The 25,345-nt window shown below is 54.2% G+C and overlaps 1 protein-coding gene across 4 annotated transcripts; it reads left to right on the top strand.

The window, feature by feature from the left end:
* Positions 1-378: 378 nt before the first annotated feature.
* Positions 379-24,309, top strand: CDC45 (cell division cycle 45). 4 transcript variants are annotated; one of them, XM_007119074.4, is made up of 19 exons: positions 379-523; positions 637-696; positions 1,341-1,433; positions 2,538-2,675; positions 3,690-3,836; positions 7,191-7,246; positions 8,370-8,418; positions 9,460-9,521; positions 10,371-10,421; positions 11,445-11,564; positions 12,803-12,934; positions 13,104-13,202; positions 13,841-14,002; positions 18,974-19,112; positions 19,187-19,270; positions 19,739-19,857; positions 21,168-21,244; positions 22,794-22,859; positions 24,177-24,309. In XM_007119074.4, the coding sequence occupies exons 1-18, from the start codon at positions 473-475 to the stop codon at positions 22,856-22,858; spliced, it is 1,704 nt and encodes a 567-aa protein (XP_007119136.1). In that variant the 5' UTR covers positions 379-472; the 3' UTR covers position 22,859; positions 24,177-24,309. The 4 variants fall into 4 exon arrangements, with proteins under 4 accessions (XP_007119136.1, XP_028341263.1, XP_028341264.1 ...); XM_028485462.2 differs by lacking the exon at positions 2,538-2,675 and having other exon boundaries at positions 440-523; XM_028485463.2 differs by lacking the exon at positions 13,841-14,002 and having other exon boundaries at positions 440-523.
* Positions 24,310-25,345: the final 1,036 nt, after the last annotated feature.

The raw sequence follows: 25,345 nt of genomic DNA, 5'->3' as shown, positions 1-25,345 counted from the left end.
TCGGGCGGAAGTAAGCCACACTTCCGCCCTCTAACTAGGCCGAGAGCCCATTGAAATCCTAAACTGACGCCCTCGTCTGACGTATACATGAATTTAATTTGTGGCGAGAAGGTTTCTTTTCCCTACAGGTCCCAGCTGGGGGGAGTAGTCGTCTCTTCCCAAAGTAAAGATGTCCGCCGAGCGTAGGGTGTCTGAGTAAATGGCGTCAGAGTTGAAGTGCGCAACCGCGAGTGCGTCAGGCCCGTGGATGACGCTTCTTTGGGGGAGGGCTGGACTATTCCAGCCGTAAATGGCGGAGCGCTAGTGCCGGCCCCCAGCGTGGACCAATCAGAAAGGAGGAAAGGCTGGGAACGGAGTCCCTGTTGGTTGGCCCCCGGGCCAATCGAAGGAGCGCTGATTTGGCGGGAGTCTTGACGCCGCCGGGCTCGCGGGGTTTCAGCGCGAGCTAGGGTGGTGTCCCGCCGCCGTAGCCATGTTCGTGTCAGATTTCCGAAAGGAGTTCTACGAGGTGGTCCAGAACCAGGTGAAGCCTTCTTTGGGCCCCAAGGCTTGGGGGAAGGGACGAGGGCGCGCGGCCGTGGGGGCGGGAGGGGCCGGGGTTCGGGGCGCCGCTCTCAGCCCTCTCTCCCCCGACAGAGGGTCCTTCTTTTCGTGGCCTCGGACGTGGACGCTCTGTGCGCTTGCAAGATCCTTCAGGTGAGGCCCGCGGGCCGGCTGGGCGGGGGGCGCGGGGGAGGAGCGGGGCGAGGACCCCATCCCGGGCGAGAGCTCGTCCTGGGGCGGGGACTCAGAAGGCTGCTTCCCTGGCGGGACGGCGTTGGGTGGGTTAGAGGAGAACTAGGTAAACGGCAGGGAGACTAGTTAGTATCTCTGTAGCAACCTGGGCACAGAATGGTTGCATTCGAGAGACCCGAAGACCTGTGGCGGCTTCTCACGTGTGGGGTTTGAGGAATCTGACAGCCGAGGGCACAGTGGTGTCATAAGCGATTCGGGAGATACTCGATTCTTTAGCCTGTTAGGGAAGATCGTTGGTTCGGTTTTGAATATGGTGCAGGGTTTACATGAGCTTTGGTCAGTCCCCCTTGGGTCAGGAACTACTTCTCAGAAGGCATAGAAATACCATCAGCTTTTCAATTTTCCTTTGGTGATTTTCAGCAAAGTTGACCAGATGATTCAGTGGACATTCATGTCCCCATCACCTACTTGCTGACATAAATATTTCACTAACCTAAGGTTATCACGTGTTGTTTGTCTCTCATCTTTTTTTTTTTTAAGTGCATTTCAAGGTAGATTGCAGACATCCTAAATGCAATAGGTTTTGAAAAAAGATCTCTCTCCAGGCCCTGTTCCAGTGTGACCACGTGCAGTATACGCTGGTTCCAGTTTCTGGGTGGCAAGAACTTGAAACTGCATTTCTTGAGCATAAAGAACAGGTATGAGAGATGCATTTGAGAATATTAGGCTTTTTTTTACTCAATTACAACTTCTTAACACTGAGCATTCTTTCTATGTATGCAATAGCTTGCATGTATTTCTAACTACCGATTTTCTTCAGAAGAGAAAAGTGAGCTATATGTCCAGGTGACTTACCCTCAAATTGTGGAGGCAAAATTGACAACAAAATAGAGATAGTGAATATGGACAGCCTCTAACTTTGAACTTGTGGTGCAGACACATTTCATTGTAAGGTGCTTGGAATTTGGCAGGTTGTTTTTTATATGGCCTAGTAAAAATTACTTTAGATTAGACTACTGTTTCATATTTATCTCTCCAAGAAAACGTATCCAGGTTTCCAACTTGAAATTCAGGAACATACCATCTCCCTTTGAAATTTAAGCAGTAGAGGCCAGGCCTCCTCCCACCTCTGCATGGAGCTGTAATGAGAGATGGGACATCTGAGACCCCACAGCCCCACAGGGAGAGACTGGAGTCTGGAAGAGGGTCCCTAGAGTTTCAGGCCACATCTAGGACTGTCTGGCAGAGATAAGTCCTCACCCGGTGCTCCTGTCATCATGAGAGGGACCTCTACCAGTTCAATATTTATAAGGAAAGGTTTTTCTATAGTGATAGGATGTGATTAAAGGGTTAACTTAATATTTAAGTGCTTGTTAAGTGTGGGCTACCTAAGACTTGCTAGAAATTTAACCCTGTGCCTTGCTACTAGCACAGAGAGGCAATTTGTCACAGTAGAGTGACAGATCAGAAGAGACCCGGTTATGCATTTGAACGCTTGGTCCACCCACATCACCTTCTTGACCCCAAGCCTGAGACTCGGGCACACTCATCCTCTGCCTGCTCCTTGTTGAAGCCAGGACAGGCATGGAACCCACCTCAAAATGTCGTGGTGGAAATGAAATGGTATATGGAGTTGTTAAAGCACTTTCACAGGCCAGCTGTGGCCGCGTTTGGAGCCCCTCACTATCAGCGCCTCGCCATGCATCAGGGGATGCATGTGTCTCAGCAAGACTCGGGCCTAGTGCTGAAGACAAATGGCCTCCCCCATGCGCTTACTCACAGGGTCCCCGTCCTTTTCTCAGTTCCACTATTTTATCCTCATAAACTGTGGCGCTAACGTGGACCTGTTGGATATCCTTCAACCCGATGAAGACACCGTATTTTTCGTGTGTGACACTCACAGGCCAGTCAATGTCGTGAACGTGTACAACGATGCCCAGGTAAACAGGCCTTTGGGGCCTGCGTCTCCCCTGAGTTCTCCTGTCTGTCTGTTCCCTTTTATGCTGCGGACAGTGTCACGCCTGGTGTTCTTGACAAGGCCTGTGTCCACCTCCCCTGTAAGAGCTGGAGCAGCCTGAGGAGAGAACCTGGTCTTGTCCATCTTTTTTTTTTTGTTTTTTTTGCGGTACGCGGGCCTCTCACTGTTGTGGCCTCTCACATTGCGGAGCGCAGGCTCCAGACGCGCAGGCTCAGAGGCCATGCCTCACGGGCCCAGCCGCTCCGTGGCATGTGGGATCTTCCCAGACCAGGGCATGAACCCGTGTCCCCTGCATCAGCAGGCGGACTCTCAACCACTGCGCCACCAGGGAAGCCCCTTGTCCATCTTTGATGAGAAATACGGCACCTAACCTTGGAGGTGCTCAGAGGGTGTGTGTGGAATTCGCTTGTCCTGGAAGGTGTAGGGACCAGAACCTGCCCTGAGTCTGCACTCCAAGCTCAGGCCAGCCCAGCCTTATTGAATACTGGGGGACCTCAGAGGCACCTCCCCTATAAATGGATGCACCCTGCCCATCCAGGGTGGTGTGGGGACCAGCAGGATGGTGGTGTGAGGCCGCTGTGAGCCTGGCATGGCTCTTGTCACACGTGCTCTTTGACCCGTCAGCAGTGGGCATGCATCCACGGTAACAAAGCATCAGCCCTGAAACTCTCACGTGAAGGACCTCTTTTAGAGACAGGAGCTTTGCTCGCTTCAAGGTCACCGATCTCCATGTCCTCTGTCAAAGGCCGAGGTACAAGGCATTCGTTTTGTTGGCTGAGTACGTGGCCTAAGAGGGAGCTCTTTTCCAAACTTAATGACTGTAGGTAGTTTTCAAATTCCCGTACTTTCTGTGCACTGAATAGCATGCAGATTCCAGCGGCTCACTGTGGCCAAATAAGACTCTGCGAGAGAAAACGTGATGGATAGTTTTCCATGAATGACAGAGGAGATTGATTGCTTTTTGTCTTAATCTTAGATCAAACTGCTCATTAAACAAGATGATGACCTTGAAGTTCCCGCCTATGACGACATTTTTAGGGATGAAGAGGAGGATAAAGAACATTCGGGAAATGAAAGTGACGAGGGGTCAGAGCCTTCCGAGAAGCGCACACGGTTGGAGGAGGTGGGTTTGGGCCTCTCAACACGGTCTTGAGGAAGTGCTCACTCCCTGAGGTCAGGGGTCAGCCCGGAGCCTGTGGGCCCAGGCAGAGATGGGAGGCAGCAGGTGTGGATGCCAACTCTGGGCTCTGCCATCCCCTGGCTGTGTGGCCTCAGGCAGGTTTCTGGACTTCTCTGAGCTGCGGCATCCAGCACTGGTGGCTTCTGTGAGATGTGGAATTACAGGCAGGAGGCGCTGCTCCTCCCACACAAGGGACGAGATTATTCTAGTGCTCGGTGTTGTGAGGAAGCTAATGCCTTCTGGCCCCCGGTCCTTGGTCCTTGGTGTACAGGCTGAGATTTGCCTCTTGAATGTTTGGGGTCCTCCCTTCATCCTTGGCCTGACCAGGGCCTTGGGAGGAGCCCTTCAGGGCCATCTGGGGGTGTGTGTCCTGCTTCCTCACCTGCCTGCTATTTCTAGAGTCTTGGGTCATCCAATTGGGACCTCTCAGACCCACTCTGAGATTTCTTTCCTCTTGCCTGGCTCTTTATCTGTTCTATTTTCCAGCCAACTTTTGGTCTTTATCTTCTAATCTTTGATTTTTTAGAGCTCTTTCTTTTTATTATATAGGTTCCAGGTGTACAGCATTATAATCCAACATCTCTGTACACTGCAAAGTGCTCACCACCATGAGCCTAGTTATCATCCACCACCATATGCTGGATCCTGATCCCCTTCACCATGTCCTCCAACCCCCAACCCCCCTCCCCTCTGGTAACAGATCTCTGTATCTATGAGTTTATTTTTGTTTTATTTTGTTTGTTCATTTGTTTTGTTTTGTTAGAATTCCATGTGTGAGTGAAATAATATGGTATTTTATTTTATTTTTTATCTTTCTCCATCTCAGTTCACTTAGCATAATACTTCAAGGTCTATCTGCGTTGTCACAATGGCAGAATTCCTTTTTTTTTTTTTTTTTTTATGGCTGAGTGGTATTCTATTGTATGTACACACCACATCTTCTTTATTCATTCATCTGTCGATGGACACTGAAGTTGCTTCCATGTCTTGGCTATTGTAAACAGTGCTGCAATGAACATTGGGGTACATGTATCTTTTTGAATTAGTGTTTTTGTTTGTTTCAGATATATGCCCAGGAGTGGAGTTGCTGGGTCATATGGTAGCTCTATTTTTAGTTTTTGAGGAACCTCCATACGGTTCTCAATAGTGGCTGCACCACTTTAGTTCCCAACGACAGTGTAGGAGGGTTACCTTTTCTCCACATCCAACAACATGTGTTATTTGTGGTCTTTTTGATACTAACCATTCTGACAGCTGTGGGGTGATATCTCATTGTGGTTTTGAATTGCATTTCCCTGATGATTAGTGGTGTTGAGCATCTTTTCGTGTGCCTGTTGGCTTCGGCCCATTTTTGGATTGTGTTGTTTGTGTTTTTTTTGATACTGAGATGTCTGAGCCCTCCTGACCAGCCCTGGAGTTCCACAGCCACGAGGGGAGGGGACAGGACTCCACTGTGCATTGTGGGGAGGGTCAAAGAATTCTTGGGCCCTGGGGGTTTTGTTAGGCAACTTTACTAAGGTATAACTTCTACACAATAAAATTCACCGGGTGTACAGTTCGATGAGATTTGACAAATGTATAAAGTCATGTGACCCCCACCACATCATAATAGAGAACAGTTCTATCATCCCCCAGAAGTTCCCTCATCAGGACAATGGCTTGCCTTTTTAAATTAAACTTTGAACTTTGAGATCATTGAAGATTCACATGCAGATGTAAGAAATGAGTTGAAATCACTTACATACATTGCCCAGTTTCCCCCAGTGGTGACATATTGCAACATTATGGCACAACATCACAACCACTGAAATAGTTGAGACACAGGACATTTCCGTCACCACAAGGACCCCTCCTGTGACCCTTTTATAGCCACACCCACTTCCCTCCTGCCCCACCCCCTCCTTAGCTCCTGGCAACCACTATACTCTTCTTAATTTATATAATTTTGTCCTTTCAAGAATTATATAAATGGAATCATATAGTAAATAACCTTTGGGGATTGGCTTTTTCACTCAGTATAATTCCCTGGAGGTTCAGCCAGGTGTTGGGGCATATCAGGTTGGTTCCCTTTAGTTACTGAGTATGTTCCACGGTGTGGACCTGCCTCAGTTTAGCCAGTTACTCACTGACAGACATCTGGGCTGTCTCCAGTTTCTGGCTATTGTGAATAGAGCTGCTATAAATATTTGTGTGCAGATTTGTATGTATGAACACGAGTCTTCGTTTCCCTGGGATGAATGATCAAGCGTGCATTTGCTGGGTTGTGTGGTAGTTATGTGTTCAGTTTTCTAAGAAGCTGCCAACCTTTTTTGGAGTGGCTGTACCATTTTACATTCCAACCAACAATCTACAAGTGACCCAGCTTCTCGTGTTACCACTAGGTAAGGAAGCTCCAGGCTCCCTGCCTGGCCTCTGACTCTACCCTGGTGAGGGTGTAGGGAGTGCACAGGTAGAAGGAGGAGGTGTTACAGATGGGAGGTGTTCATCGGGGGAGGCTGGGCTCTGTGCGGCCTGCGCTGGGCTGGAGGGGGTGGGCCTCGAGTCAAGCACTTATCCTCTAAAAGTTTCCTCTCTTCCGAGGCTGTTCCTTCATGGTTCTTTGGCTTTTGTTGGGGATTTTTTTTCTTCTTACCTGTTGGTGTTTCCAAGTGGCCGGCTTCTTCAGCTCCAAGTCTGGGATGTATGAACAAAAAAGAAAACCCAGGGAACTCATAATGTGACATCCCTCAGGTCCCAGGATCCCTGGCTGGTCAACCTTCCTCTCCACCTTTCAGAATCTTTTTTTTTTTTTATAATATGTGATATTGGGGTTTCTAAGTATATTTAATGAATGCACAGAGAAAAATACACATACACCATCTTTCCAGAAGCAAGTTTTTAAAACTGCCGTCCCCCCACCCCCGTGCCTTTGTTGTGGGAACTGAATGAGGTTGTGCCTGTGAGATCAGAATAGTCGCTGGAAACGATGGGGTCTGGATATAGAAGTGTGAGCTCTTTTTAATCTGGTGGGAAAGCCAGCAGGAGGCAGTGGCGGGCTCTTGGTGGATTGCATGGTGCTGGGATGAAGGACTCGGGGTGTGGCCTGAGCAGGTGCCAGCGGGGTGGGGGGGGGCGGCCAACCATGTCCACACACCCACAGTGCTGATGCACCAGAGGGCCCAGCTGCGCCCTCAGTGCCTCCCTCCCCAGGAGCAGGCTTCGCGCCCTGTGCCTTCTGCCGGACCAGAACCTTCTCGGGCTATGGGGTGAGGTCCTGGCTTCTTTGCTCAACCCTTTGTTCTCTTTGTTGTGGATCAGGAGATCGCGGAGCAAACCTTGAAGAGGAGGAAGCGAAGAGAATGGGAGGCCCGGAGGTGAGGCTGCGTCCAGCAGCGGGACAGCGGGTCAGCGATGCCCCTTTCTTTTCCATTTGAGGATCACATGTTCAGTTTAGAGCCTCTGCGCCAGTGTCTGCAGGATTGAGCTGGTGGCCCTGCACTGGGGAGGAGCTCAGGGCCCCTCTGTCTCGCCCTCTGGTCCCACGAAGGTCGAAGGCCGGGCCTGGCCTGCAGGTCTCCCAAGCACATGCCATCCATTAGGGGTGAGGGCCCTGGTCCTTTGTTTTCATAGTTTTCTAAATGTAAACACTTTTATTTACAAATTCAAGAGATGGCAATTGTGTAAAACTTTTCATAGGAAAAAAAGTATGAAAAGGAAACTAAGTTACACACACCTTCTCTTCCTGTTGCAAATTAAAAAACAGAAGTGCTTTAAAATGAAAACATTGGAGAGGTTATTCTAGCTTGAGGCAAACGTGGAGCAGTGCTCTAGAGCTGGGAATTCCTTGCTAAACACAGTCCTTGGAGGTCTCGCAGGGTCTGAGTACCCAGCCCCTGTCCTGCTGTGCCCCCAGCCAACCCCCTTGGAAGGACAGTGTAAAACCATTTCAGGAAGTGTAAGGAAAGAAAACTGAATATAACTCACTTTCACTAATAGGAAGAGATTCTGGCTTTGGATTGATTTTCCTGGGTTATCTGTACTTGTGCACATTTTACATAATCATACCTAATTTTGCATTTTTCCTCTTAATAGGATCATAGTTCTGATGGTTCCAAAAGCCTTTATAAACTGCCCAGGGCTCAACTGGCCGGTTTCCCTTCTTTGTGAACTGGAGACTGGGTCCAGCATCCTCCTGTGACACATAGGCTGCACACAGAGCCCGTCTTGTCTTGCTTGTTCCATGGATTCCCTTCTGGGGATCATTTCTTGGGGGGGATTCTGGGGCTGTGCCATTTCACATATTCTGCAGCCACACGAGGTTTGAGCCCGTTTACTCCCTTCCCAGCCATTGTATGTCTACACTCCTTGAAGAGTCAATAAGTGAAAACAAACTATTTCATTTGTGTTTCTTGGGTACCATCCAGTTTTAGCATTTTTCCCAACATTTGTCTTCCTATTCTGCTTCCTGTTGAAGACCCGCGTTTTGTGTCATTACAGAAGAGACATACTCTTTGACTACGAGCAGTACGAATATCACGGGACGTCGGTAAGTACAGATAGGCTGGATTCACGGTCACGTTTGGACTCTAGGGGTCACTGTCCTAAAACAGGAGGAGGAATGAGCACAGGTTTTAGAGCCACCAAGGCCTGGTATGAATCCCAGCCCCACAGCTTCCTCTTTGTGATCTTGGGCAGGGGATGCAGCTTCTCTGAGCCTCTCCTCCTCAGTAAAAGGAAGAGAGCAGCCCTCACTCCAGAGGCAGTTGTTGGGAAAGGTTCTTTTTACCTAGAGGTACTCAAGGAACAGCAGCTATTATTTCTGTTCATGATCAAAAGTACAGAACAAGGGAATTCCCTGGCGGTCCAGTGGTTAGGACTTGGCGCTCTCACTGCCAGGGGTCTGGGTTTGAACTAACATCCTGCATGCTGCGTGGCCAAAAAAAAAAAAAAAGTGCAGAACAGGTCTGTTAGTCTCTGTGCAAGAAGGTAGAACTCTGGACTTACACAGGCCCACCAGCATATGTGTTACAGGAAGAGTTTGGTACAGAAAACCTAGTGTGTCGACTCTGGCATTGCTGAGCAGAGCTCAGGGCCTTGAGGACCCCTAGAAAATAAGTTTCCAGTAAAGCATCCTGTGTTTAGCCTTAGAATTTGGCTCTGGGGCCTTGGACCCTGAGCACAGATTTCCAGAGCCCCTATTCTGGTCAAGGCCCCGTTGCCCTTTGTGGGATCATCTCTCTGCCCTGGCAAGTGGAGGATCCTAAGCCGCAGGAGGGGTGGGTGGTGTGGGCAGGAACGGATGCCCGGCCCCTCAGATGCTGGAAGTTCCCGCGGAAACCAGTCTCCTTGGCGCTGTTGAAGGAAGCCCAACATCTCAGGGCAAACGGGATTTAGAGTCTTCTGGTCAGACCCTGATCCTCCCATCTCCTGCCAGAACTCAGCCCGTCTGCTCACGGGAGCTGGATGCTTCATCCACAGGCAGCCCTGTGGGAAAGACCCTTCTCGCGTGGTCCCAGGGCCCCGGGCAGCGCGGGCCTGGCCCTGCCGTGAGCACGGCTGCCCGGCCTTAAGCCTGTCTCTCTTGCAGTCGGCCATGGTGATGTTTGACCTGGCGTGGATGATGTCCAAGGACCTGAGCGACATGCTGTGGTGCGTGAGGCCCTCCTATGAGCAGCTGCATCCTCACAGCCAGGGCGGGTCCCCACTGCCAGGGGAGTGCCGGGTGCGGCCCCTTTCTGCACACGTGGAGGCCCTGGTCGTCTTCCTGACTGGGGTCCCCGGCTGCACACAGACTCCTGGGGGGACTGGGGAGTGTCATGGGGTGCCGAGGGTCTGAGGGAGGGGCCTGGGCCTCTCCACCCTTCCCAGATGACCGCCCAGCCTTGCTGCCCAAATCGGTTTGAGTGTGAGGTTTGAACAAGGCTGCTGTCAACAAGCATCTTTGCAACCCTGGCTGGGGGGTAGTTCCGGTACAGGAGTAGCTGCTGGCCTGCCTCTGAGCCTGCTGCTGGGGCTTCCGGCGGGGGTGCTTGGCCCACTGCACTCCTGAATGCGGGTTGATTTGGGGACTAAAGGCTCAGTCTAGTGAGGAGTGTGTGGGTCTGGCCTGCTTCACCCTCAGCATTCTGCTCTGGGTCCTGGTTTTCTCCTCTGCGAGGTGATGGTCTGTGCTGAGTCAGAGCCTCAGGACGGCCAGGGCAGGGCCAGGCACTGGCCACATCAAGGCCCAGAGGTGCCCTGTTGCCCTGAGCCGGCGAGGGTGGCGTGCGGCCAGGCGAGCCGGGACACAGGTGGTGTGGGGCCTGCCGCTCTTGTCATAGGGGATCCCTGCTGGGAACCGAGAGCCCCACAGCAGTGACACCGCAATGGGATCCTTGGAACCTCTCCACCTGCAGGGCGGGACCGCTGGTCCAGCGGAGTGTCTGGGTCAAGCCACGCTGGCAGGACATGCCTGTGAGTGCCGCCCACCCATTCACCGCTCCATTCCTCTCCTTCCAGGTGGGCCATCGTAGGACTAACGGACCAGTGGGTGCAAGACAAGATCACCCAGTAAGGATGCGCTCCCCCGGGCTGTCTGAGGTCGGCTGCAGCCGGGTTTGCAGTGGTGGGCTGGGGGCAGCGTCCCTGCGGTGCCCTTTGAGGAGGGGTTGGCTTGGGCCTGGGTCCTTGTCAGGACTGGACCTCTGGCGCAGTCATGTGTGGCCTTGTGTGGATGCTTCATCCACCTCGGGGGCCCAGCAGGTGGAGCCTGAGTGAGCGGAGGGGCCTGGTCTCCCAGCCCTCATGTTGTCTGTTGACCCCTGTGCCCGCTGGACACAGGGCTGGGAGGAGGGGCCAGGGCCCCGAGGCCTGCCAGGGCGGACAGGCGTGATCTCAAAGGTTGGGGGGAGGCTGGACAGGCCTGCAAGGAGGGCTGGTGTGGAGCCGAACCCTTTTTGCCCTTGGGGGATGGGCTATGCTGTTCCTGTCTGTCCGACTCCAGGATGTAGACACCTGGGAGGAGCGGGAGAGCCGGTGCCCCTCTCATTCCTGCTGCTCTGGTGCCATCAGGTGGGAACTGTAACCCCGTCCAAGGGCCCCGTGCCTGCCTCCTGGCACAGCCTCCACCTGCACTGGTTGCAGAGGCCCCTGTGCCCCAGTAGCTGCCCCTCCCACCCTACCCACTGGAGGGTCCCAAGTCTCACAGCCTGGGCCCAGCCTGCTCCCCTCCTGTGTTGCCGATGGCGTCAGGTGCACAACGCTGGGCACCATGCTGGCCTGGGTGGCCCCTCAAGTGGACCTGGACGGGGTCTGCCTTCTCCCGCTCTCCTCGCCAACACTTCCTGTGCTGGGTGTCTTGTCACTATGGGGTCTGTCCACTGACCATGGCAGGCGGGTGGGCCATGGCACCCTCTGTGCCCACCCCAGGGGGCCTCAAATAAATGACACGGGGCAGCTGCTGCCCAGGAGAGAGCGCACGGGGGTGGCGGACGAGGCCAGAGCCCAGCCCTCGTTTGCCTGCAGAGGCAGCAGGGGTCCTGGGCCCTGGACAGGAGGGGCGGAGGGAGCCCCAGGCTGCGTGCTGTCTTCCAGGATGAAGTACGTGACCGACGTGGGCATCCTGCAGCGGCACGTGTCCCGGCACAACCACCGGCATGAGGATGAGGAACATGCGCTCTCCGTCGACTGCATGCGCATCTCCTTCGAGTACGAGTATCCTCACGGCTCAGCCCTGCGTCCCCGGGACGAGAGGCTCTGGGCAGAGGGCCCAGTGGGTTCAGCAGGAGTCCTGGACGTGGGCCCTCCCTGGCTCGTCCATGGCTTTGCCATGTTCAGGAGCATCACGTGTATTAGGGTGGATGGGTGCTGGGCGCACACAGGCAAGTGCACGCAGGGCCACGGTGGTTCAGGCAGTTGAGAGGGTTCGCAGACTCCTGCCAAGTGGGTGGGGAAGCAGCAAGCAGGTACGATTAGAGAGTGACACTTCAGGAGGAGGATGTGGTGCCTCGAGGGGGCGACCCGGGCCATCGGGCTGCAGGGCTCAGGACAGGCTTGATGAGGCCATGTCAGAGGAGAGACTCAGCCACCCTCAGGGGAGGGAGGGCTGCCTGGGCAATCTCATGGCCTTGCAAAAGCCCTGAGGTGAGCTCCAGGGAGGGGCTGGAGTGATGGACGGGTGCAGGTCGAGGAGCTGGTTCTTGGTGCTTGAATGTCCTGGGGCTGCCGAATGGGGGGGATAGGCTGTGGCAGCCATGGCAGGGGTCTTGCTGCTTTGGTGGCAGGTAGAGTGATGGCAGGGGTGGGGCCGGCCTGTGCCTGCCCTGGGACAGCTGGGGACCAGTGAACATGACTTGGACGGGTCAGGTGGGGGTGCCCACGACAAGTCTAGGAAGAGGTGCCGGGTGTGGGGCAGCCAAGCTCCGGGAGGGGGCGACCACCAGGAGCCGGGTCCTGACATGTGACATCTGGGGGCCGGGGTGCGCCAGGGGTGCGGGCAGGGAGGACAGTGGCCCCAGGGCCCAACCAGCAGGAGGGACATCACAGAGGACAGAGGCCGCCGTGTGCCCAGAGACCCTCGGTGTGGGTGAGGACCATCCTCACAGCCACACTTGTGGCCCCAGGAGTGAGGAAGAGCCTGTCAAGGAGTGGTTGAGGATGAGGCTTTGTCTAGGGGATTCCAGCACAGGCCCAGCCAGGTGGAGCCCGCGGGGAGCGGGTGGGAGGCCAGCCTGAACCGGCGACGCCCGGTGGGGCCTCCCAAGTCCTGTGTGGCCACAGGGGCCCCCGCATAATGCTGTGTGTCCACATCTCCCAAGCTCTCTGTCTGGGTCATGTTAAGCTGAGGTTGAAGAGCTCCAGGTCCTCGGGGGGCTGACTGGTTATGCAGGTGGTGGTCCCAGGGCGGGGGCCCGGGTCACTATGCAGCCACAGCTCCTTGACCGCAGGCCCAGCCTCTGCCTGGCGCTCTATCAGCACTGGTCCCTCCACGACAGCCTGTGTAACACGTGCTACACCGCGGCCAGATTCAAGCTCTGGTCCCTTCACGGGCAGAAGCGGCTGCAGGAGTTCCTCGCGGATGTGGGGTGAGTGAGCGCCAAGGCCCGCCCCCCACAGCCCCCCTCCCCTGGGGGAAAGCCCCCACTCCTGCTCTATCCCACATTCCTCACTCGATCCCAGAATCTGGTCTAAAGTCCAGGCTGGAGCATCAGCCGTGGCATCACGCCTCCTGTGACCAGTGCTCCTCCTTCCCAGTCTCCCCCTGAAACAGGTGAAGCAGAAGTTTCAGTCCATGGACGTCTCCTTGAAGGAGAATTTGCGGGAGATGATTGAAGAGTCTGCGAATAAATTTGGGTAAACACATGTTTCTCTGGATTAAGCTTTGTCAAGGTTTCAGCTTTAATCACATTCTAAAAGTAATGTAGAAAACAAGAACGCGTAGATGACTGTGACCTAACTAGCCTTCCCTGAAGTTTTGAATCCTCTTTGGGTTAAAATTAGGACTTAAGGTGCCTGAAAAGTCTAGAATCCTTACCTCCTGGGGCCGAGGTGCAGACCTTTGAGGTCAACCTGGACTGTCCGTCACTGGACCCTGAAAGGGCCCACTGGGGCCGGGTTCAGGCGAGCTCTGCCCAACCGGGTCTTCTGGCTCTGCTGGAGGGACATGGGCCTGGCTGCTCCTGGCGCCCTGGGGCGCTGGCAGGAAAGGACCACACCCGCATCCCCCCCACCCGCCACACACACACAGCTAGCTCCTGCCCTGCCCTGATGGGCTGACAGCTTTGTACCGGGTGCTCAGCACCCCGGTTGAAGGCTGGTGTGTCGGCCTCCTGACTCCGTCCATTCTCTGACCGGAATGGCTAGCTGCAAGCATCAGTGGGGGCTGGGGAGGGAGCATTAGTGCTGGCCTGGCCTGCGTGAGAGCTCACCCCAACTCGAGGACACTCTGGCCACGTGCAGAACGACAGCCGTGTCGCTTCCTCCCATTGCAGCATGAAGGACATGCGCGTCCAGACTTTCAGCATCCATTTTGGCTTCAAGCATAAGTTCCTGGCCAGTGATGTGGTCTTTGCCACCATGTCGCTAATGGAGAGCCCCGAGAAAGACGGCTCTGGGACGGATAACTTCATCCAGGCTCTGGACAGTCTCTCCAGGTAGTGGGCCTGGCTGTGGGCCCCCATCCCCGCCGGCCACTCGGCCCTCAGCCCCACACTGCCAGGGAGGCAGGTCACAGGGCCCCCAGGCACGGTGGTGACTGCGTCTTTGCAGGAATCCAGATCACAGTCCACCTGAGCTGGGGGCGCACGAGACACATTCCCGTCTTCAGTATGTGTCATGTTCTCTGGAATCCTTTTCTTCTTTCTTTTTGATTTAAAATTTTTCTTCTTTCTCACCTCCCATACCCCTTCAGGCATTGTTGTTTATTCATTCCTGTGTTTCTTCTAGTTTAGTTTTCATTTCTCAATTATTTTGCTTTTACTTCTAACTTTTTCTTATCTCACTTCCTGAGATGTACTATTTTTTAAATGTCTTTCGGCTTGTTTTGAAATAGAATATTATAGTTCTGGTCTTTTGGGGGCATGTCTTTCTAGTTCACCTTCATTGTCGAGAGGGAGACTATCCTCCTTGTTCTTTTTCCTGACAGTAACTGAGAGGATTTGATCATTGCTCATTTTTTTGTGAGTTTAGTCTTCCTCACTTTTTCGGGGGAGGTATGGTTCACACAGCTTTTCCAGCTTCAGAGTGTTAGAAATAGAGGGGCCTGCTTTCTGGGGTTTCCTGGTCCATTCCCAAGCACACTTTTTTAAACAGCTTTGCTGAGCTATAATTCACATACTGTATGGTTCACCCATTGAAAGTGTACAATTTAATGGCTTTTAGTATATTCACAAGGTTGTGCAAACATCACCACTATCTAATTTTACGACATTTTTATTGCTCCAAAAAGAAACCCTGCTCCCCTCAGCCATTGCCTCCCAAATCTCCCATCTCCCCCAGCTCCTGGCAACCAATAACCTACTTTCTGTATCCATAGATTTGCTATTCTGGACATTTCATATCCATGGACTCAGACATTAAGTGATCCTTTATGGCCTGGCCTATTCTGCTTAGAATAATGTCCTCAAGTTTTATCCGTGTTGTAGCATGCGTCAGAATTTCCCTTCTTTTTATTGCAAATAATATTCTATCATAGGGATAGACCACATTTTATTTATCCATCATCAGTTGATGGACATTTGGGTAGTTTCCACCTTTTAACGATGATGAAAAATGATGTTGTGAATGCACATGTGTGAGTTTTTGTGTGGACATGTTTTCCTCTCTCTTGGGTATATACCTGCGAGTAGAATTGCCAGCTCATGTGGTGATTCTGTGTGTCACCTTTTGTATAACTGCTGGACTGTTTTCCAAAACGTGACTTCACCATTGTACATCCCCACCTGCAGTGTATGAGAGTTTGAATTTCTCCATATCCTCATCAACACTTGTCACTGTCTGACTTTTTGATCGCAGCCATCCTAGGGGTATGACGTGGTCTCACTGTGGCCTTGATTTGCATTTCCTTAATGGTTAATGATGTTGAGCAGTTTTTCATGTGCTTATTGGTCATTTGCGTATCCTGTTTGGATAAATGTATGTCCTTTGTCTCTTTTTAAATTGGGTTGTCTTTTAATGATTGAGTTTTAGGAACTGTTTTGTATATTCTAAATATGTCTCTCAACAGATACATAATTTGCTAATATTTTCTCCCATCCTGTGGGTTGTCTTTTTACTTTCTTGATGTTGTTTTTTGAAGCACAAACATTTTTAATTTTGATGATGTTTGGGTTATCTATTTTTTTTTTGTTTCTTTTGTTGTTGATGTCATAACTAAGAAACCATTGTCTAATCCAAGGTCACAAAGATTTACACCTCTGTTTTCTGTAAGAGTTTTATAGTTTTAGCCTTTATATTAGGTGTATGATTTACTTGAGGTTAATTTTTGTATCTGATGTGAGGGAGGGATCAGCTTAATTATTTTGCATATGGGCATCTGACTGTTCTAGCACCATTTGTTGAAAAGACTTCTTCTACCGTTGAATTAATTTGGCACCCCTGTTGAAAATCAGTTGACCATACATGTGGGAATTTATTTCTGGATTCTCACTTCTCTCCCACTGATCCATGTGTCTAACCTTATGCCAGTACCACACTGCTTTGATCACTATAGTTTTGTAGCAGGTTTCGGCTATGCTGTGTTCCTTGAATTTCCATGTGAGTTTTAGGATTAGCTTATTAATTTCTGCAAAGAGGTCAGATTGCATTGAATCTATAGGTCAGTTTGGGGAGTGTTGCCATATTAACAATATTAAGTCTTCTAATCCATGAACGTGGATGTTTTTCCATAGACTTAGATCCTCTTTAATTTTTTTCAACAGTGTTTTATAGTTCAGAGAATAAACCGTACACTTTTTATTAGATTTATTTCTGAATATTTTATTCTTTTTGATGCTACTGTAAATCAACTTACTAATTTCATTTTTGGTTTGCTCATTGCTACTGCATAGAACTACAATCAATTTTTGTATACTGATCTTGTCCTGCAAACTTGCAGAACTTGTTTATTAGTTCTGACAGTTTTTTAGTGAATTCTTCAGGATTTTCTATATACAGGATCATGTCACCTGCAGATAAAGATGGTTTTACTTCTTCTTTCCCAATCTAACTGCCTTTTATTTCATTTTCTTACCAATTGCCTGGCTAGAACCTCCATGACAATCCCAGCGTGTTTGATCAGTGCCTCTGCCTTCCTTTCCTGAATTGTCCTTCTCTTGCCCAGTTTCAGTTCCACTTGTAACCGTCTCTCCTCAGCAAGGAGCCCAGAGTGGAAAGGAGCTCTGGCTGGTACGGGGAGCTAGCCTGCTCCAGCCCCCTGGTGTTTGCCATGGCCCTCACACTCACCTGCTCTTGCGTGGCGCAAAACTCAAGCTTTGGCCACTGTCCCCAGCTGCCTGGAGTTTCACCTTTCTTAGGTCTCTGCTTCTCTGCTTCCTCCCACACGTCTGGTGGCCAGTTGGGGGTCTCTTCCCACCTGCCTATATTTTGGGGTCTGTGGTGTTCCTCATACCTTTGTGTTGTAAATGTGGGTCCTAGGTCTTTGGTTTTGTAATGTAGTTGCTCTGTTTTTAATCGAGAAATATGGAGAAATTAAAGAACTATACTGCCACTGTTTCCGCCTCCTCTCAGAATTGATGGGCCAGTCTTAGCCATTGTCTGCTGACTTCCTGCTGTGACAAAAGAGCATTCATCCCATTTTTGTGCGCCTTCCCCTCCTGTTGGTATAGTTGTGCCACTATTTTTAGCTCCTTTGTAACCTTAACATACTTTGGTCTTATTCTTTCACCAGCATCTCGTCTCCCTAGTTGGTAAGAAAAGGGTGTTGGCATCCTTCGTTTTCTCCTCCCCCATACCTCCCAGGATATGAAAATACTTTCGCATGTTCAAGGTTAACAGTAGTGGGGTAGAGGACAGAATGTGAGTCGTCTCATTTTTGGCTGTAGGTTGATTCTCAAAGATGAAGATCAGTAAATAGTGTTACTTGGTTGCTCTAATAAAATATTCCAGAGTCACTAATGTGTGGTGATCCCATTCCTTTCTGGCTCAGCTCTTTGTTTTCCCTGGAGCTCTTCATTGCCTCCTTTATCATATCCGGTTTTCCCAGCTCTCGTTCCCCGAGCCCCTCTGTCCAGGAGAGCCTGGGCCTCTGTTCTTGGCTCCAGCTCCCTAGTCCTGCCACCTGCCGCCACCACTGGCGGCCCAGACTGTGCCGCTGGGGTGGACCCAGCACATCTTGGGATCCTCATCTGTTTTTTTTACTCCCCCGTTTTGCTAGAACATAATTCTTAAGCAACTTTTAAAGAAAGGGCACATGTGAGGTAAACATTCTGAGCTCTTGCACATCTGACAGTATCTTCTGCCCTCATCTGATTGCTGGTTTAGCTCGTGCAGAATTCAGGGTTGCTCCCTGTCTCCCAGAATCCAGTGGTGTTGATGTGAAGTCTGAGCCATTTTGGTTCTTGTTCCTCTATAAATGCACCCTCACCCCCACCAGAAGCTTTCGGGATCTGTTTTGATTCTCAGTGTTCCAGAATGTCTAGTGGTGTGTGGGGTGGATCTTGTTTCATGTATTAGACTGAGGTTTGGGGTGAGCCCTTTTAGTCTGAGGAAATGCTTTCGTACTCTGCCTTTACTATTCCCCCAACACATATGTCTGTTTCTTAATCTTTCTAGACTTCCTGGAATGATTGTCAGTCTCTGACTTTTGCCTTATATTTTCCATGTGTTTGTCTTATGTGTGGTAAGGAAGGTTTTCTTGCCTTTGAGTGAATTTTTTATTTGTTGCAACCATTTTACTTTCCACAAATACTTCCTGGTTTCTGATTGTTCATCTTTCATAGCATCCTGTTCTTGGTTTACGAATGTATTGCCCAAATCTCTCTGAAGATACTAATTAGACTTCATTTTAAGCTTTCTTTTGGTCTCCAAATTATGTTTCCACTAGGGCTGGTTTTTCAGGCCACAGGCATTTCTCAAATGTCTGGTGGTCCTCCACATTCAAGGGGTTGGGGGGGGGTGGGGTGGGGAAGGCTGTGGAAGCCTGGCAAGCCTGCTGGCCGGAAGGCATCACTTCATCTTGGTGGGTGGGAAGCTCATGTGACACTTTGGGACCCTTACCTGCTGGGTGCAGAGGCTTTGCTTGAAGACCTGACTTCTCCACAGAGGGCTCATTTTAATGTGTTCAGAACGGAACCCTCCTTTGTGTGGGGGAAGGGTAAAAATGCATCTGTCAGGTGGCGGGATCCCTAGTGCCCCCCAAGCCTCTCCGGTCAGATCCCTGCAGCACCTTCCAGGAGGCACCTCTGCTGGCTTCCAGTCTCTGGTCTTCTGATGCCAGCAGGAACCCACCCCCCCTGCACCTCTCCTGTCCATCACTGTGGGCTTAGACACTTTTTATTCCTTCCTCTCACCGGAAAGGGAGCTGGGGAGGGAGGGAAGTGAACTGTTGGCTCCACAGCCCCTCTGACCCAGAAACCAGGTGTCCGGTCTGCGGCCAGTGCTGGAGCCGTGCACCTGCCATGTTTCAGGGGAAACCTGGACAAGCTGTACCGCGGCCTGGAGCTCGCCAAGCAGCAGCTGCGCGCCACACAGCAGACCATCGCCAGCTGCCTCTGCACCAACCTCATCATTTCCCAGGGGCCCTTCCTCTACTGCTCCCTCATGGAGGTCAGCTCCCCACAGACACGCCCCCAGCCCCACCCGCTGGCCGCCCCCTGACCACCTACCCCCACTCCCTGCAGGGCACCCCAGACGTTGTGCTGTTCTCTAGGCCAGCCGCCCTGAGCCTGCTCAGCAAGCACCTGCTCAAGTCCTTCGTGTGCTCGGTGAGGGTGGGAACACAGCAGCCGGGGGGTCGGGGGGAGTGGCTGGTGCCAGACACTGGCCTTGGGGTGCGGGGGCTGCTCACCTGCCAGGGGCTGGCAGGTGCCTCCCTTTTCCTGAGCTGTGTTCCTCCTCTGAGCCCTGAACCCTCTACTTCCCACCAGCCCTTGTGCCATCACTCACCACCCAGGTCACTTGGACAAGTGGCGGGGCAGGGGGCCTCACAGAGCACACAGGGCTGGGGCTCATGTTCAGCGGGGGCGGGGGCTGGGGAGGGCCTCCTGGAGGAGGTGACAACTGTGTTAGGACCTAAAGGAGGTGAGGGAGGGAACAGCCAGGGGCACAGGAGGCTGGGGGCAAGCTGCGTGGGGACTTGAGTGTCTCTGGGGAGAGGGAGTCCCTGGGGGCTTTGGGGGAGCGAGGGACTGGGGCTCCTGGGCACTGTGACCGAGGTGCACTTCCCTCCGCAGACGAAGAACCGGCGCTGCAAGCTACTGCCCTTGGTGATGGCCGCCCCCCTGAGCGCGGAGCAGGGCACCGTAACCATGGTGGGCATCCCCCCAGAGACCGACAGCTCGGACAGAAAGAAGTGAGTCCTGGGCCCCGGGGCTATGGGGGGTCGGCCTCAATGCCAGGCCAGGGATGGCCTTTTCCACCATGAAGCAGGGTGGTGAGGCTTACACACGTGGGCTGCAGGGTGGGGCAGCATCAAGCATGCACTGAGCGGGGTCGGAGTGCAGGGAGGTGCAGCAGGTAAGCGAGCCTGAGGGTGGCAGGGCAGTTGGGGCCTCATGCTGAAAGCCCAGGACAGACACCAGTGCATGGGGCTCACCAGTGAGGGCACATCTCTGGGCTCCAGGTAACCCGGGTTCCTGTGAGTGGTCTGAGGCCTCTCGGGAGCTCCCACCCCATGGGGTGGGGGGTGCAGGTGTGGTGTGGACGTCCAGCTTCTAGGCAAGAGCATCCAGCTCCCTGAGGAGGGCCGGCCGGGGTCAGATGCACCCAGGATGGGCAGCGAGGTGCGTGGCCCTGCGGCTGCGGTGGAACCCTCAGCCCTCCCTGGGCCTGAACCCTCCTCTGAGGAGCAAACAGTTTGCACTGAAAATCTGGATTGGGTCTGGGTCTTACCCTGGGTCTGGATCGGTCCCAGCTCTGCCACTGTGAGCTTTGACCTCCTTCTGCGTCTGCAAAGGTCACTGAGCCGTGAGTGGGGAGACAATGGCCTCTGAGACAAGTGCTTCCCTGTTGCCGGGCTGCCTTCCAAAGCTCCCTCGAGGGTCTCAGATCCAAAGTCACATGGGTGGGAGCCAGCCAGGGTTCCCGAGGCAGCACCGCGGCCGCCTGTGTCCTCACTCGGGCCACCAGTCTGTGCATGGCTGGGCCGGTTGGCGGTGAGCTCGGGGGACTTGCACAGTCTCCTGTGAGAGCGGCCGTGGAGGCTGGGAGCACTCTCCCTCCTCTGCCCGCCTTCTGTCCTGCTCTCCACAACAGGCACTGGAGCCCCTTCCCCACGCTCCCGCTGTCTCCACCAAACCTCCCTCGAGGCAGCTCCATCCAGGCTGTTCCCCGAGGGGCTCCTGCTCCCCCACCACCCTGCGGGCCCCTCCCCATCCCTGGTCCCACCTGCTGTGTGTGTCTAGGACCCCATCCCCACACGGCTCCACAGAGCCTCTGCCTCTCACCTGCCCCAGCCGCCAGCACGGTGCCTGCGGGGGGTGCCAGGGGACACGCCCACCTGAGGGCTGAGAAGGGCTGATGCGGGAGCAGTGGTGAGAGGCAGTGGCCGTCCAGAGAGTGGGCTGAGGCCTCGGGGCTGTGGCCAGTGAGGAGTCTGGTGTGTCCCTGGTGGGGAGGGTACACTGCAGGGACAGCCCCCAATGCGCCTCTGTGTGTCCCCAGCTTTTTTGGCCGGGCGTTTGAGAAGGCGGCGGAGGGCACCAACTCCCGGACACTGCACAACCATTTCGATCTCTCAGGTAAGAGTCTGCCGCACTGAGGCCCTTTCAAGGTCAGTGCTGGCCTTGGAACCAGGGAAGTGCCGGGGGTGCCCTGCCAGCAGTCCTCTGGCCTCGGGCCCTGCACCCCATCTGGGCCCTGAGAGGCATACCTGGCTCTGGCCTTACGATCCAGCCCCTGAGATCACTTCACCAAGGAGCTTAGGGGTCTGGCCACCACTATGCCCTGACGCTGCCGCATGGTGGCTTTGGGGGGCCACACCTGTAGGCCACCAGCGCCCCTGCAGCTTCCCCGGATGCCAGTGTGGAACATGGCATGTTTGGCCATATTTGCTTTCTGTTCTTCAGATGTGTGGCACTTCACCCCTGTGTTAGTGAGCCCGGGCTGCTGTAAATAAAGCACCACAGAGTGGGGGGTTGAAATAACAGAAATGCATTTCTCACTGTTCTGGGGGCTGGAAGGTCAAGTGTCAGCAGGGCTGGTTCCTCCCAAGGCCTCTCCCCTGGGCATGTAGATGCCGTCATCTCCCTGTGTCTCCACGTGGTCATCCCTTTGTATGTCTGTGTCCTGATCTCTTCCTATAAGGGCACCAGTCAGACCGGATCAGGTCGCACCCTAGTAACCTCACGTGACCTGATCACCTCTGTAAAAGCCCACTGCCAGGTACAGTCACGTTCTGAGGTGCCGGGGTTAGGCTGTCACCATAGCAAGGTGGGCACCTTCAGCCCATCGCGCCCACCTCTCAGAAAGGACCTCTCACATCACCACTGATGCCTTAACGAGGACCAGTTTCTGAGTCCGAGACCCGCCTTCACCCCATTGCCTCTGGAGTCTAGAGCTGGCGTCTTCCTGCCGGGCCCACTCAGGCTGTGGCTCCGTGGTGGGGGGGGGTCCCCTCCAGCAGCAGACCCCCAATTCCTGTTTTATGCCTGAGACTGCAGATAGGCGGTGCTGGCCAGCCTGCAGGATGCCCCACTTTCCCACACGGGGAGGACTGGAGGGCCGGGAGCGGCTGGGCTTCCCCCGGGGGTGGGCGGCTTGCAGGGGGTGTGGAGAAAGTCGAGGCCTGAGGTACCCGCAGCTTGCAGGGCCAGGCTGGCTGGTTTTGTCCTGTCTGATGAGGCCCCGTGCTCGTCTGAGGCTGATGGCCCCCAGAGATGGGTCAATTTGCACCATATCCCCTTCTACGGAAGGGACACCAAAGCTGAGAGACTGGCCAGAACAGGATGGAAGGCTGCCTCCTGCCTGACCGCTCGGGTGGGAGGGAGGCCCCTCTGCCAGGGGTGTGGTGTTCAGAGTGTCACCGCTGGTCCCCTGGCTGCCCCGAGGGTCCTGCCCACAGACCACAGCCACAGCCGCACCGACAGGGCAGCCAGGGAGGCCGGTTAAATAGGCATCATGGTCCAGAGCGCCCCAGGCCACCAGGGAGCCAAGTGCGCCTTGGAATGTGGTAGGGGGTTGTCGCCACTGGGGCGCCGGGCAGCGGGAGTCAACTTGGTACTTGGTGGCCTCCCCCAGCTCTGTCCCTGCTCCTCCCGTCCCAGTGATGTTTTCCTTTCATTACTTCAGTGATTGAGCTGAAAGCCGAGGACCGCAGCAAGTTCCTGGATGCACTCGTGTCCCTCCTGTCCTAGGGTGAGTCATGGGGGAGGGGGTGCTGGCGGGTTCCCGTGGCCCTGCCACAAAGCCAGGCTTCTGCCTGGGTTTGAGGCCGGAGATGGGGTCCAGCGCCTGTTTCCAGGGACGTCTGTCCCCAGGCTGGTGGCAGGACCACAATGGGGCACTTTGAGGGATCTAATTTCATTAAGCTCCCGGGATCCCCTCAGAAGAAGCTGCGTTTACCCTCCTCTGATCACAAGGCGCCGGGTGTGGCCGGGAACGGGGTCTGCCCTCGCCCCAGTGTCAGGCCCTGGGCTGGAGCCGACGGGGTGTCTGTCTATCTGGGCTCTCATGTGCTGGACTTCTGAGAAGGCCAAGCTGGTGGCAGCCACTCAGTGGGGAATTACAAACCGTGGCCCCTGTGTGAGCCTGGACGCATACGGCTGTCACTGTGACAGTGCAGCACAACGCTCCCGCCAGCACTGTCCCCTGTGCCTCACACACCACCTCTTTCTCAAGGGCCCTCGGGAAATGGGCTGGGGACCTGCTGTCTAGTGACCCCTTCTCAGCCCAGGCCCCCCACAGCGGATGCCCTGCCCGGCACCTCCTTGAGCCCCGGCTGGAGTTGCGGCTGTGGCACACAGGCCCCGTCCAGGCTCCGGTGTGGGGGGTCCCTCCTGCCGGTCCAGGATCCTTCCCCCGCCCCTGTCCCTGGTGAGCTGGGAGTGTGGGAGCCCTGGTGGGCTCTGCTGAGAATGGCCTAGGGGCCTCAGGGACCTCCCCCCAGCCCCTCTCTCGGGGGGCACAGGGCTCTGGGGGCAGATTGGGTCTTATGTGATGTCTGTGGGGAGCCTCACCGGGCTGCCCTCGTGTCCTCATCTGAACTAGGGCTGACACCCCTTGAGTCTCAAGGGCTGGGCCTCAGCAAGGGCCCTTGTTGCGGGGGAGGGTTAAATCAAAGGTTACAAATGGGGGTCTCGGGCAGTGGGGCTGGCATCTGAGGCAGACCCCTCCCTGCAGCCTGCTTGGTGATGATCCCAGTGCCATGTGCGAGCTGCCACCAAGATGGCACCAGGTGGGCCAGCCTGGGAGGGTGAGGGGCAACGTGCTGGGGGCAGTGCCAAGGCTGGACAAGCCACCAGGCAGGGTCTGTAAGGGGAGGAGGTGTCAGGAGCCGTGTGGCCTAAGGTACTCAAGCAGACAGGACAGCGGGTTCTACCCCCCACCCCTGTCAGTGGTGGGGCTGCTCAGAAGCAGCCGCTCAGCACGGCAGTGGGAAGGCCTGGGCAGTTTGTTTGATTTGGGGAAACATCAGAATTGTTTGAAATTTATTTTTTCTTTTCTCTTTTCCAGAGTTTGATTTCCTCAGAAGTGACCTCCTTCTCCTTATTTATGTTAACTGGCTTTTATTTAGATTGTAAGTTATGGACATAGTTTTAGATGCAGGGCCAGTGTTTTTAATGGAATAAAATGATTATTTTAGGTTTGGTGCCCCAATCTTGGCTCTGGTCACAGGGCCAGTACTTGGTTGTTCTCTGAGCCTTGTATGTCCAGAGGGACCTTGATCCTGTGCCCTGGGCACCCCGATGCCCAGCAGGAAATCAGCATGGGGGGCAGCTTCCAGGCTCCCTGGACAGCAGTGGGCAGAGGCCAGGCTGCTCAGCACCTCCACTGACCACTTTGATGCCAGCCAGGACCTGGCTCGGTTCGCCCTCCCACCACTTCCTCCTGTCCACTGGCCTTGGCAGCATCTCAAGTCCACCCTCTTGACCGTGTACCCCTCCCAGGCCCACCCTCCACACCCATGATCTTACCCCCAGCACCTGCCTGTCCAGGCGCCCCCCACCTTCTGGGCACATGGCAGGCACCACCAGGCAAGTCAGGCAGGGATAGCAAGGGCGGGGCCCCAATTCAGGAAGGGAGGGGCTTGCTGAGGGGCCTCGGGGTCAGCTTCGCCCACGTCCTATCGCAGGAGGTCCAAGCTGGACAGGCCTCAGCAACCTCCAAAGTCTTCAGAGCAGCAAAAGTTCTGTCAGGGAAGCCATGAGATCAGCTGGCCCCACCCTCCCAGTTGTCCCCAGGACACCTGCCAGGGTTGAGGGGATCTGGAGGCAAGGAGGATGCCATTTCTGTCCTTTGGCGAGGAGAGAGCCATTCACACAAGTGGCTGAGGCCATCTGTGACCACTGTACAGAGCTCGGGTGCCAGGGGAGCAGGCAGGCTTGGAGGGCCATGGCCACCTAGGTGTGGCACCTGGGGTCACGGGCAAGAGGCGGCAGAGTGGTTTGGGCAGCACTTATGTTGGTGGGGAAAGCCCAGAAAGCGTGTTCAGGAACTGAGGACACGGGTTAGGGGGGCCAGGTCTCAGGGTGGGCCTTGGGGAGGGGTAGTGGGCAGTGGGGTCAGCTGCATTGGAGCTGCATTGCTCCTCCCACCTGACCTCTGACAGTGGAGTTTTCCCCTGCCCTTCCCAGCATGGGTCGGGGACAGCAGCCTGCCCCGCCAGGGCCCTCAAGCTGCCC

The sequence above is a fragment of the Physeter macrocephalus genome, unplaced genomic scaffold (assembly GCF_002837175.3).
Source record: "Physeter macrocephalus isolate SW-GA unplaced genomic scaffold, ASM283717v5 random_409, whole genome shotgun sequence".
NCBI classification, from domain to species: Eukaryota; Metazoa; Chordata; class Mammalia; order Artiodactyla; family Physeteridae; genus Physeter; species Physeter macrocephalus.
This window is presented reverse-complemented; position numbering and strand designations above follow the sequence as displayed.